At 42.8% G+C, this 13,288-nt stretch overlaps 1 protein-coding gene across 6 annotated transcripts in view; it reads right to left on the bottom strand.

Moving 5' to 3' along the window:
• kalrna (kalirin RhoGEF kinase a) overlaps positions 1 to 13,288 on the bottom strand; it is a 189,886-nt gene that overhangs the window by 20,561 nt on the left and 156,037 nt on the right. For 5 of the 6 annotated variants that reach the window (XM_039818007.1, XM_039818009.1, XM_039818010.1 and 2 more), the window contains 13 exons: positions 10,809 to 10,955; positions 9,800 to 9,895; positions 8,665 to 8,783; positions 7,961 to 8,027; positions 6,063 to 6,166; positions 5,888 to 5,957; positions 4,753 to 4,839; positions 4,340 to 4,432; positions 3,980 to 4,030; positions 3,742 to 3,819; positions 3,351 to 3,536; positions 2,212 to 2,383; positions 1,808 to 2,019 (listed from right to left, as the gene is read on the bottom strand). In XM_039818007.1, coding sequence (XP_039673941.1) covers positions 1,808 to 2,019; positions 2,212 to 2,383; positions 3,351 to 3,536; positions 3,742 to 3,819; positions 3,980 to 4,030; positions 4,340 to 4,432; positions 4,753 to 4,839; positions 5,888 to 5,957; positions 6,063 to 6,166; positions 7,961 to 8,027; positions 8,665 to 8,783; positions 9,800 to 9,895; positions 10,809 to 10,955 — 1,482 coding nt within the window. The remainder of the gene's footprint in view (positions 1 to 1,807; positions 2,020 to 2,211; positions 2,384 to 3,350; positions 3,537 to 3,741; positions 3,820 to 3,979; positions 4,031 to 4,339; positions 4,433 to 4,752; positions 4,840 to 5,887; positions 5,958 to 6,062; positions 6,167 to 7,960; positions 8,028 to 8,664; positions 8,784 to 9,799; positions 9,896 to 10,808; positions 10,956 to 13,288) is intronic. The other variant, XM_039818008.1, reaches the window with a different exon arrangement.

Raw genomic sequence — 13,288 nt, 5'->3', positions numbered from 1 at the left:
AAGCGTGGGGATGTTTGACGCAGCTACACAGGTTTAACCCTTGTGTCGTCTTCCTGTCAACCATGAAAACAATCCCTGTCTCAATCTTTTAGCTGCTTTTTTCCAAGTTTTTGTGTGTTTTTTTTTCCCCCAACGTTTTGGTCACTTGTTTCAAAGTTGAGATTGCCATTTGACCTTTTGTCCGAAGTCGACATCCCATATTTTCTAATATAAAAAACTTTGAAAACAGGTCAAATTTGACCCAAGGACAACATGAGGGTTAAGATGACTTACAAAAATGACAACTTTAATCGACATGACATACTTTAAAGTATTAAACTTAAATATTTTCTATTAAATAAATGTCTGTTTAAGTCACTAACGCCGCATGAGGTAACACGATGGTAACTGAGCTTATGGTCCACAGATAAGAGCCCCTGCATTTACAGTACTAGCAACTGGATGTCTGTTGTTCTGGTCTCGGCTAGTGTCGCAAGTAAACGGTTACTATAGCTGAACAAACAATGAGAAGAGCGATAGCATTAAACTTCATAAAAAAGTGAAAGTGAGATCCCCAAAACACACCTGCAGTTACCGCTTATCGCCATCGGTGCCGAAGACACAGAGACTTGAGATCGTAACCTTACGTAGAGGTGCTTAAACTTCCGCCCAAACAGAAAACATCTGTCATGAATGCAAATTTTTTCGAAAGGAAATACCATTCCCCTTCTTTGTATTGGGATATAGTAGAGGTGCGACGAGAGATTAAATGTGACGAGACTTGTCATCGAGGTAAAAATTGTCTCGCGAGATTGGTCACAAGTGCAGAGCAGCCGCCAGTACACTGACCTGGTGCGTGTCTTATAATACGATTCTGGCTTTGAAGAGGAGTCTGGCTTGGACCTTTAAATTAGCATAGAAGATTAGCATAGAAGACTGAGTTCACGTTTGCAGAGCTGTAGCGGAGTTGCGATTGTACAAAGCTGCCGTTAAAACCCAGCGTTAGAACGTTAGAGGGTACGGGGTCTCTCCCTCTCTCTCTCTCCATCTCTCCCTCTCATACGTCAACCAATGTGTCCCTGAGCAAGACTCTTAACCCCTAGTTGTCCCTGAGGTGAGACCTCTGACATGTACATCGCTTTGCATCACATATCTCAGAACCAAACTATCTGCAAGGTTAGGGGCTACAAGGGACGCAGTTTTTAAAGGTTGCCTACTATATAGCCTTAAAGAATGTAGTACGTAGTCTTTGTTCTATTTTAGTTGAGTGTCACTTTAACTACTGATTACTTAGATATATTTCTCCCTTGAGGGGAGGGTCAAGGTGCTTCGATGTAGAGCTGTAAATTAGAGAGCGAGCACAGCTGTCAAAATGTTGTCGATTAAAGTAGGCCAGAGAGAGAGAACAGCTTGGTAAGTGTGTGTGTATATATATATATATATATATATATATCCCACACAGTATGCTGCTGCACCTGCAGTAGCCCAGATTTTAACCTTGCCATTTAGGGAACAGGTAACAGACTCACAGACAGCCTGGAAGGAAAAAAAAAAAAAAAAAAAAGTGTACTTCATGCCCTAGTTTACCACCTGTCTGCTGCAGTTCTACGGTTATAGATATTCAAAACAAGTGCAAAATGAAGAGGAGTTTGTTGTTGTGGGTCTCCAAAACTACACCCTGTTAGTTGTGACTTTTGAGAAACTATGAAACATTATCCAGACTTGACAAACTATTGAAAAATATACTAAGAAATCTGAACAAATAAAAAAAGCTAACAAGCCAGTTGCCCTCCCGTCACGGGGGTCCAGGCCGTTTGAAGGAACTCACCCTGGAATCGAAACACGTCGAACCGCCGTTGGAGGTCGACGCTTTCATCTGGCTCCTCCCTCTCTCCGTGTCCTTGTCCCCGAGCCCGACGGCAGACGACGGGCGGCTGTGAGACGAAACAGAGGGCCGGCTCCCGGAGGACGAGCGGTTTCTGGTCAGCGAGGAGCTGCCGCCTGCTCCGCTCTTCTGGTACTCGATGGGAGACTGGAGAGCTGAGTGTTTAGAGCAAATACGGAGAATAAGAATACTTTTGGAACTTTGGAAAGCAGAGACAGAGACAGTGTTTGAGTGAGCTGAGGGGAACCTCAGCTTTTTACACTGTAGTCTGTCTGGGGGGCGCGTCCTTTGCGTCATGCTTCAGAGGAGAATATTGTAGGTGTGTGTGTGTGTGTGTGTTTTCTCACCAGACAGGAAGTTGCTCTGAGCATCCAGGACATCCTGGATGTGTCGGACCCAGACCTGCTTGATGTCGACGTTGGCGGCCTGCAGGGTGAAGCGCTCCGACGAGCCGCGACACGACAAGACAAACTTGCAAGGATCGTTGTCCGCGCTGTCCTCCAGACCCAGGTAGGATACCTGTGGGGGAGGGGACCAAGGTGGTGAATGCTGTTTTTATCTATCAGAATATTGGGGGGGGGGAGACATTGTGTCATAGTTTTGGGGATGGAGTGTCCCAGGTTATGTAGTAGATTTTTCACAGATTTGTTGGGATCAAGTGGACAAAATTACTAGATTTTGGAAATAGGAAAATAAACTCTAGGAGCAGGATCAATAGTGTAATAAAGTGACTCTAAATGTAATTTACTAGTCTATATCCATCCATCCCAATGACGTTTCATTTACGGGCTTGTTCAATTTTCCGCTGGATGTCCCTAATTTTCACCTTCCGCTTTCTTTGTGATGGAATTTTAAACTCCGGTTGATTTCTGAGGACTATGGTTAACTGCTCCTGAGATCTCTGCAGGGGAAATCCAGACAGCTAGCTAGACTATCTGTCCAGTCTGAGTTTTCTGTTCCACGACTAAAACAACCTTTGGGGCGACCTCTAGCTCTCCCAGTAGAGCGTGCACCCCATGTAGGCTACTAGGCTGAGGCCTTGGCAGCGGCCCGGGTTCGAATCCGACCCGCGGCCCTTTGCTGCATGGCGTCCCTCCTCTCCCCCCCCTTCAAGCTATCCTGTCGATAGATCCTGTCGCCATAAAAAGCCCCAAATTTTTTTCTTTGAAAACTATTTTTGAACTTGCACGTTCCACCAAAACAAGTTCCTTCCCGAGGCTATTTTGCAGCGACACCGTGGCTCCCAAGATGATTGTGATTGGTTTAAAGAAATGTCAATAAACCAGATACACACGTTTTTCTCCCATCCTGGAATGCTGGGTGGACTAGCCAGACCTTCCTTGGCAGCGCTGTGGAGGAGGGTCTGGCAACGCGAGACTAGTCATTTACTAACTCAAAAAAGTAGATGTAGTGTTAAGTTTGTGTTTAAATGTGCATCCCTAATCTTATCCCCCCAAAAAATTAAAGGAACCCATCCTCTGTGTACCTTGATGCTCTTCTTGAACTGGTATCCGGGCGTGGACGAGCCTTTCCTCAGCAGCTCACTGAAGATGACGATCTGCTCAAACAGGAAAACTCGCCGTTCTTTGGAGCGCGACAGGACGCCGGCGTCCTGCTCTGTTACAAAGAAGGTTTCCTGCTGCAGCAGTTTGCCCTGACAGGTCAGTTTGCCCTGCGGAGAAATCAAGATTGGTCGACACAATTAGCTTAGTGCTCACTGGTCAGTTTTTCTAATTATTACCAGTAATAAGCAGGTGGAGGGTTTACTGGAATGCAGCAAACCTGACACAAGCATACATTTCTTTACTCTGCTGGCAGGTAAACTGTGCTTTGTGCAAAGCTCTTATTAAAATCAGCAGAACAGGAAGTGAACGTACCTCGTATCCCTGCAGCCGACCCAAATTCATCATGTCATTACACAGTTTAGGGACTTGAGACATCAGATCTACTGCTTTCTGTAGGAGCCAGAGAGAGTTATGTACATCTTAGGCTGGACAATGAATAGGCGCATTAACAGACATCCACCTATATGAATATGTAATTGCTTCAACACAACAACAAAAAGTAATTAATGTGACATGTGATATTTCAGTATTTAAATTTTATATTTTTTACCTCAATTTGTTCGCAGTCAATGCCTGCCTTGGAGCTGTACTTCAGGAAGTCCTGAGGAGAAACATGACCGCACATTTAACACTCTGTCAATTCAGTTCACTACATTTTCAACACATCACTGTACCCTGAATGTCACACACACAGGTGGGTCAGATAAATAAACATGTCTTCTTTGCTTTCTATTAAAACAGGTGCTATGGGAGATGATACTTAACCAATAACAATTTAAGATCTCAAATTGAAATCCGTTCAATATATCCCTCAAATAAGTTATCAGTTAATTAGTCTGTATCCACGACGTTCCATCTGAAGGGGACTAAGGGTTTTACTCCAATTTATCCGAATGTTACAAAATGTTACCTTTAGTAGCAGCTGGTATTTGGTGATTCTCTGGATCGGTTTGATGAGGAAGTCACTGAGGGTCAACCGGCACTGGGTGTCCTGCTGGATTCCCTGGAAGACAAACGCCCCCAGCATCAGAATGCTTCTTTATCATCAATTTGTCAAATTCATAGTTTCCTTTAATATATTTGGCCAGTTAAATATCACAATCACAAGATAATATAACCTAAAACAAGACTCTCAAAATCTTCCATTAATGCAATAACACAGCTACAGCAGTGATAAAATAATGTAATTATAGAGCGGAGAGTCTCAAAAGTCTAAAAAGGACATTTGGTTGAGAGATTATTGCAATTTCAAGCTTTTGTTGTTTTGCTAAATTAAAAAATTGAGCTACTTACACATTTACTAAGAGTCAAAACATCACTTACATCAAAATATGTGTCATATTCTGCCACGATGTACTCCGACTTTGGCTTATTCTGACAGTAAACCACATACATGTGGAGTCTTCTCTCCTGTAAAACACACACACACACACACACACACACACACACACACACACACACACACACACACACACACACACACACACACACACACACACACACACACACACACACGATCATCCACGTCAAATACATTGTAATAGCACACAAGTCATCAGCATCACCATCACACAGTGTCTAGTCTGCATCAACGGCTGTTCATTTACCAGATAGTTCCGGCGCCGCCACAAGTTCCGCCGGATGTCCCTCACGTTCCTCTTTCCGTGTGTTTACTTTAACCTCCGGTCGCATCGAGGAAACAATAACCGGAAGCTCGGAGCAACGTTACGCGCTGAAAATGGCAAGTTTTGAAGAAAATTTGGATCGCGCAACAAGGCAGGCCTGCTTGGTTGTTTAGGGAATGATTGGAAAGATGGCTAACACTTTACTTGAAGGTATCTACATTAGAGTGACATGACACTGTCATGACACAGTCATGACACATGAACCCTAACCCTAACTTGTCATGACAAAAACCGAATGACACTTACTAAAAGAAGCTTTATGTCATAAACGTTTATGACTTGTTTATAAGGTTTATGCCACATTCATGACAATGTCATGTCACTCTTATGTAGATACCACCGAAAGATCTACAAAGAATATGTTTATGGCATTTATTCTCTATTTATTTTGGGACCCATTGGCGGGGATTTGATATGGACAAAATACACACGGTGATACACTGGTAAGAGTAAATTACGGTTAACCATGTATCCAGCTAATTTAAACAGCTCATGTTACTGTATTGTGTGAACAGTTCACTTCATGTAACATTGTATGTGGCGTTTTCTTTTGCGGGGTGCAAACGTTCCACCAAAACAAGTTCCTTCCCTGAGACCATGAGTCCGGAGCTAAGCGCCACCCAAGGCGATTGTTATTGCTTTAAAGAAATGCAAACGACCCAGAGTGCTATTTTTTCTCCCATCCAAGAGTGTAAGCTCCTGTTGCCAGACCTTCCTCCGCAGCGCTGTGGAGATAGGTCTGGCAACACGAGACTACACAGTGTCTAACTCACGTGTTTGATGAAGAGCTCAGGAAGGTGTTCGTGGTCTTCCAGACATTTCTCCAGCTCTCCTACGAAGAAACTGACAGAGACAGAAGAGGGATGTTATCAGTGAGCACATGCAAACAGCACAGCAGACCCCTCTTTGGGCCCAGCTCCAGCCTTTGGACGCCAATGCTGAACTTACTCTCGGTGCCAGTCGTAGATCTGGTGGATGTTCCCGAAGACGATTTTGTCTTTTCCTTTCATGTCATCCGGGATGCCCTTCTCCTCGATCTTCTTCATGAAGACCTGCCGGGTCACAAAAGATGGGCACGTTGAGGATTCCCTGCTCACTTCTGCTCAATTAGTGATGAAAAAAATGACTAGCGATGTACGTTCTGTGCCGAGGATTGGGAGAGTCGAGAAATCCCCAAAGTTTCCCATATGGAGGCTTGTATTGTTTTAGACGCATTAAGCCACTGATGACATCCGAAGCCTCGCTGCCCGTCCATACCACATGAGAAAGTGGTTCGAGGCACATTCACCGCCCTCTGCCAGGTTAAACCATTGCCACTTTCCAGTTTTAGAATACATATATGTCCCTCCTTCTATATTTATACATTGTATAATAATTGATTTGCACGCATGTGATAGCCACATGCCTCTCAAGGCAATCTGTTAATTATACAGTTGTTATAGAATCGTTTTCCCACCAGCGAACACACACTATATTGATATAAATGGATTACGTGGAAATTGATTTTTTCTTCATCGTTGTTTCTAAGTCTTTACTGGCGCAAAAAATACAGCGTATCACATGTCGCATCAGAGCATCTGTAATACTTTATATCATTACATTACATGTCATTCAGCGGACGCTTTTATCCAAAGCGACTTGCAATTGCTACATATGTCAGAGGTCACATGCCTCTGGAGCAACTATGGGTTAAGGGTCTTGCTCAGGGACACTATTGCAGTGGGAATCGAACCCAGGTCTCCCACAACAAAGGCATGTGTCATATCCACTGCGCCGTCACCACCCCATCTGCCAGTTTTACACTCTTTGACCACCAGGTGGTATTGTGAGCATCTGAAGGCTCGCAAAATGAACAGTTTTGCTGGAAAGCTTCACGAGGCTTCATCTCACAATAACTCTCAATATTTTACATCTAGCTAAAACTGTGGTGCAGAGCGGTAACACACAGCACACAGTTCTTTTCAGCCTTCAGGAGGTTCTGTGCTCATTATAAAACTTCAACCAATTTAAGTTTAAGAGTTAAAAAAGAACCATAAAGAAAGCTACTTATGGGATCACATCGACTGTACAGACAGGATAAGGTTGATTGGTGATGGCAGCGGGTTTCAGGATTATCTAGCACGGAAAATCCCAGATGTGTGTACTCCCTCAGGAGCAGGTGTAGGGCTGCAACTAGTCTATATCACCAATGTTTTATATATGGGATTGTTCCGGTGCCGCCGGAGGTTCGGCCAGATGTCCGTCACCCTCCACTTCCTTTGTGTTGGCATTCTAACCTCCGGTGGATTTCTGAGGACTATGGTTAACTGCTCCTCAGATCTCTGCTGACTTAAACAACTTTTGAACGTACACGATCCAGCAAAACAAGTTCCTTCCCGAGGCTATTTTGCAGAGGCACCGTGGCTCCGTCCGGCGCTTAGCCCCGCCCAAGAGTATTGTGATTGGTTTAAAGGAATGCCAATAAACCAGAGCACGTTTTTCTCCCATCCCGGAATGTTGCGTGGGCTAGCCAGACCCTCCTCCGCAGCACTGTGGAGGAAGGTCTGGCAATGCGAGACTAGGCTGCAACTAACGATTATTTTCATATTTTATTCATCTTTTATCAAATATTAATTTTCTCAATTAATTGATTAGTTGTTTGGTCTTTAAAATGTCAGAATGTTTTCCAAAGCTGTAGATGATGTCTTCAAATGCCTCTTTTTGTCCAAGATATTCAGGGTTTTTTTTTCATAAAAAAAATTACTCAAACAAATTCATCGATTATCATAATAGTTGGCGATTAATTTAATAGTTGACAACTGATCCAATAATTGATGAATGTTTGCAGCTCTAAGTGGGTGTCTCACCTCCACCACGATGCCCAGGTCTTTGACGTAGTCCTTCTCTGTCTGAATCAGCTCGTTCAGGACAAACCTGGACAGAAAGCAAACAGTGTAACATCAGCTGAAGAAATGGTTGACCTGCTCGCAATGTGACCCGATAGTTGTGGTAGTAAAAGTTGTAGAAGAGCTAGTATTTCTAGTTCCTGAATTAGAAGCAGTGGTAGAAGTAAAAGTAGTGGTGATACACTACAGCAGAGATCTTTAACAGAGGGGGTCATCAGAGTTACTGCAGGGGGGCCTCCAAAATATTGTTCACTTTTTTTAACGTCTTTTCAAAAATTTGAATGTCTTAACATGAATCCAACATTATATTTGCAAATATAAATCAGCCTATTTGTGAAAAAGAAAACACATTGAGGATAGGCTTACTGGCCTATTGGTAGGTCACTAAGGTAGCCATCCCCAGATACAGTTAATCCTAAGGATTCACTGTGCCACATGTATGTTTAACATTAAAAGATGATTTATAAAACAATGCCAACAAATATTTTAATAGCTTAGCGTTCTATGCACTGAAAAAGGTATATATAAAGAATTTAGGCCGTTGATACATTATAGTACGGCCAGTTTAATATGCAACTTAATTTTATACAATATGTAGCAGGGGGGCCCTGATCCGTTGCTCGTTCAGCTAAGGGGTCCTTACAACCCTGCACTAGAGTACTCACATCCGTCCTCTCATAGCTTTGGCTCTCTGCTCCAGTTCGGGGTTTCGCGGCTGGACGGGAGTGGTTTGCTCTGGCGGGGACAGAGAGGAGAAGCCGGGGTACGCTCCTGGTTCCAGAGTCTGAAGAGAGGAGCAGGTCAGCGCTTAGACGTCCATTCAAGCTTTTTCCCTTTTCACAAAACGACTTGGGCACAGAAATCCGCCTCTATCAAGTCTATTTCATCTATTTGGACCAGCGTCATAGAGCTTTACGACATAAACGACGACACTCAATAAGCAAAAACTCCAGGTTAAAAAACCTCATCTGAATAATGAGGTTACTTCATGACAGCAGAGGGCAGTAGCAGCAGCCTGGGCTTTAGTAGCCATAAGGACCAACCGGTGTTGGTTGGGAAAAGGGACTCTGCAGAAGCAAACTCCCGCCTCTCATTTTCGTAATTGCAATTCATGTCAGAGTGGAAATGAACAATTCTACATCAGCACCAATACTCAACTGATTCTTGAGCAGAGAGCGATTTGTTTGTTTAAAAAAAAAAAAAAAAAAATCTCTTTAACCCTCCTATTGTCCTCGGGTCAAATTTGAGCCATTTTCTAAAAGTTTCTATATCACAAATTTGGGTTTCATTCAACCAAATTGTCACAAAAAATGGTTCCATACAAAGGTCTTCACAAGTAAAATAACTGATCAGTTCACTACTTTCATTGAATTTGGATGTTTTCTTCAATTTTATAGCATTTGAAAAAGAAAATGATAAAAGAACTTTGAAAAAAGTGGCAAAAATGTTAGGAAAAACCAAAACTTTGACAAATTTTGACCCAGAAAAACAAAAAGTTGCATGGTCAACAGGAAGACAACACAAGGTTTAACTTACTTTTAACTTAATCTCACTTCTACGCGTCATTTTTATTTCTTACTGCAGCTATGTTACTTTATGTTACTTTAAATACTTTAATAATTGACTCGCTCTTTTCTTACTCTTATTTTACCTTGAATTTGACAGTGAGCAGCTGCAACAATTTCCCTACGTGGATCTATAACGTAATCGGATTCAGACTGTGCCCATTGTAAAGACAAAATGTTTGTTACGTATGTCCATGTGTACGGCCCATCCATGCACACAGTCCTACACACTCACCATCTTGGTTTTAACCAGTTTTTCTATGGCGCTAACCAGCTCTGCAGCGCTGGGCACCTCAGAGGACGACTGCAGAGACGTTAGCAAGGACGAAGACTGAGAGAGGAAGAGGAGAGGAGGGTCAAGAGAACAGCATGTTAGAAAGGGTGGAAGGGGCGGGGAGATAACAGGAAGTGCAAGAAAGAAAGGTGAGTTACAGCAAGAAAATAAAAAAGGGGGAAAAAAATGGCAGTGGAAGAGAGAAGAGCTGTTAGTCAGCAGAGGACAGCAGCAGGTGGACACACTGCAGCCCTTATACCAAATAAAAAGCAAAACGGATATCAAATTACACAACAAGAAATAATTGGCGATTACAAAATGGTAAAAGTGAAGTGTATCGGTAGGAAGTAGGGCCGGGACGATCTGCTTTTGCCCCGATTCGATTCTTTTACGATACACGGGTGCCGATTCGATTTGTATTGCAATTTTCATTTATTGCGATTCTAGAAGTATTGCGATTTCAATAGTATTGCGATTTTCTTTGCCTTTTTTTTTTTTTTTAACAAAAACTAAAGTTGAATAATACACACCACATGCCAGTCACTCAGTCTGGCATTTAATTCATTTGTAAAGAAGAACATGACATGGATTTTCTGCATTTCCTGCTTTTGCTCGGTTTAGCTGGAAGCGGATACGACGTAGTCGCCGTCGGCGGTACTGTACGCACACACACACACACACACTGGGGTGAATCATTGGTTAAAAAAAAAAAAAAAAGATTCCTTTTTTTGGGAAAGGAATCGGTTTTAAAATCGTCGCAAAAGAGATCACGATACACAGCGTGATTTAACTTATTTTTTCCACTCCCAGTAGGAAGCATAAACAAGCTCAATCTGCTGTACGTTTGATAGATGTTAGCAGACAGATATAAACTAAATAAAGATATGTAAAGCAGACCTCTCCAAGCCATTCTCAGTCTACATAGGAATCATGTAAACCCCCCCTCCCCACCTGCCCCCCCGTGTCTCACCTTGTCGTCCTGAGCTGAGGGGTCCTTGATGATCTCCATGGGGGGGGGCAGAGGGGTGTGAGCCTCCTCGTCCTGCTCCTCCTCCCCGCCGCTCTGCATCCCAGAGGGGGGCTTAGAGAGGACGCTACCATCCTTACCGAGGAATCTCTGAAGGACACAGGAGACAGAATTCAGAGTCAGAAATGGAAAAGCCCTTTTTACCACCTTGTTAGTAAACTTCCCCAAAACAGCTGATTACATGTACCAATCCTCAAACCTATTCATGCTCGACAAAAAGCTGGATATTGTCACCACAAACTTGAACACATTTATGAAGAGTGTGTGTGTGTGTGTGCGTGTGTGTGTGTGTGTGTGTGTGTGTGTGTGTGTGTGTGTGTGTGTGTGTGTGTGTATAAAGCGTGATTTATGCTTCTGCGTTGAATCTACGCTGTGGCTATGTGCAGGTACGTGGAGACACTGACCATACGCCGGACCCTACTCCGTAGACTGACGTGCACCTCTTGAAAAATTTAACTACAGTACATTACGTTACGGAATATTACATTATTCGGAAACAGGGCTGGGCAGTATTTCAATATTATATTGATATCGTGATATGAGACTAGATATCGTCTTAGATTTTGAAGAATTGTAACATCGTTACATGGTAAGTTTAGTCTTTTCCTGGTTTTAAAGGCTGCATTACAGTAAAGTGATGTCATTTTCTGAATTCATCAGACTGTTATGATGGTTATTTATCTAAAATCTAAATGTGGAAGATATTTTGTGAAAGCACCAATTGTCAACCTTACAATATCGCTGCAATATCGCCATTGAGGCGTTTGGTCAAAAATATCGTGATATTAGATTTTCTCCACGTCGCCCAGCCCTAGTCGGAAAGCACTTTGTTTCTCTCACTATCGCCCTCTCACTCTCTCTACCACACCCACACACACACACACACACACACACACACACACACACACACACACACACACACACACACACACACACACACACACACACACACACACACACACACACACACACACACACACACACACACACACACACACACACACACACGCCGGCCCTGCTAAGAGATGGACGCACACACCAATGCACAAGCATAAACATCAGGCCACTTACGTAGACTAGGGCAAAAGCGCCACGTGGAGCCTCCGCACAACCATAAATCACGCTGAATGGGAGGGGCTGGGATCTTGATTGCATAGCTTTGTTGGTACGGGGTAAGCGGAACCGGTTTTAGGATGTGGGAACAATTGAGCCCATGATCATTCTATTGATGCAACTTTGCACATATTTCTGTTTTGTTGTAAAATTCTATTGTTTTCTAAATGTTATATTCTATTGTAAATTAGGTGTGAATGTGTTTGTAAAATTGTGTATTCCGATGTTTTGTACTAGCAATTGTGCTACAACCGGGTGCAATGCATCTCTCCTTGTTCTTATACAAGGCTCATGTTTTATTGTGCATTGTCCCGGTTTAAATAAAAATTACATTACCAACATCACCAACACCACCATCACTTAATCTTAAAAAAAAAAAATAATGATCAAGCTGTCCAAACACTGCTTGAGTCAGACGTCATCATGATGAACCCTACATACACCCGATTGGACAAACTCGCTAGGCTCTCATCAGTCTTTGCTTCCAAATTTCCATTCAAACAACAGACAAACAAAACTTCAAATTTCCATTAAATACACTTGAAATGCATAAGCGCATGATGCTGAGTCATGCTGCATTTTGTGCCGTTTGGGGAAGTGGTGATGAATCACAGATAAGGAACTCCTCATGGTTCTGGTCAGGCTCCACGAGCCAGCCGGTTGTTTTCAGAATAAAAGCCTCTGAGCTTGCGAGTCAATTTCGGCAGGCTGGGCTCTCTCTCTCTGTAAAACACAAAGCTGCATTTGACTGAGCTAAATCCACGTTTGTTCAATTCACACAGGCATATGGGGCAAAAGTTCAAGCTGCATTTACTCATTCTAAACTGCCGAGGGATATTGTGTTGAAGAAGAGTTCTTTCCTGTGCTTTTATCATTGTAACTAATGCGGTCCCACTCCCCCTGCAGCACAAACAAAAAACAGCTTTGCGTTTATATTGATCTGTTGAACACAACTTCTTTTTTCCTTCTTTTTTAAATCAATGCTCCAACATTACTTATTGTCCTTTGTACTTCTGTTCCTGTTCCCGTCTTAGATACAACATGTCTTTAATGGCCATTAAACTGTGTTGACATTCTTGTTCTTGTTCAGGAACTAAGAAAAACTGAAATTGTTTCACCCCTGAATGCTGCTTATACATTTGTTTCATTCTTTCGGATGACAAACCATTGCTGACTTTGTAGTGAAGTCACAGAGAACATGGAAGCCAACAGAAATGTAGGGCACAGAAGAATGCAGGGGTTTGAACAAGCAGCATTTCCAAAGAAGTCAGATTGCAGAGTTTAAATATTGTCAGTAATCGGTGAGTAAT

The sequence above is a fragment of the Perca fluviatilis genome, chromosome 12 (assembly GCF_010015445.1).
Source record: "Perca fluviatilis chromosome 12, GENO_Pfluv_1.0, whole genome shotgun sequence".
NCBI classification, from domain to species: Eukaryota; Metazoa; Chordata; class Actinopteri; order Perciformes; family Percidae; genus Perca; species Perca fluviatilis.
The sequence above is the reverse complement of the archived record's forward strand: the minus strand, read 5'-3'. Positions and strand labels throughout refer to the sequence as shown.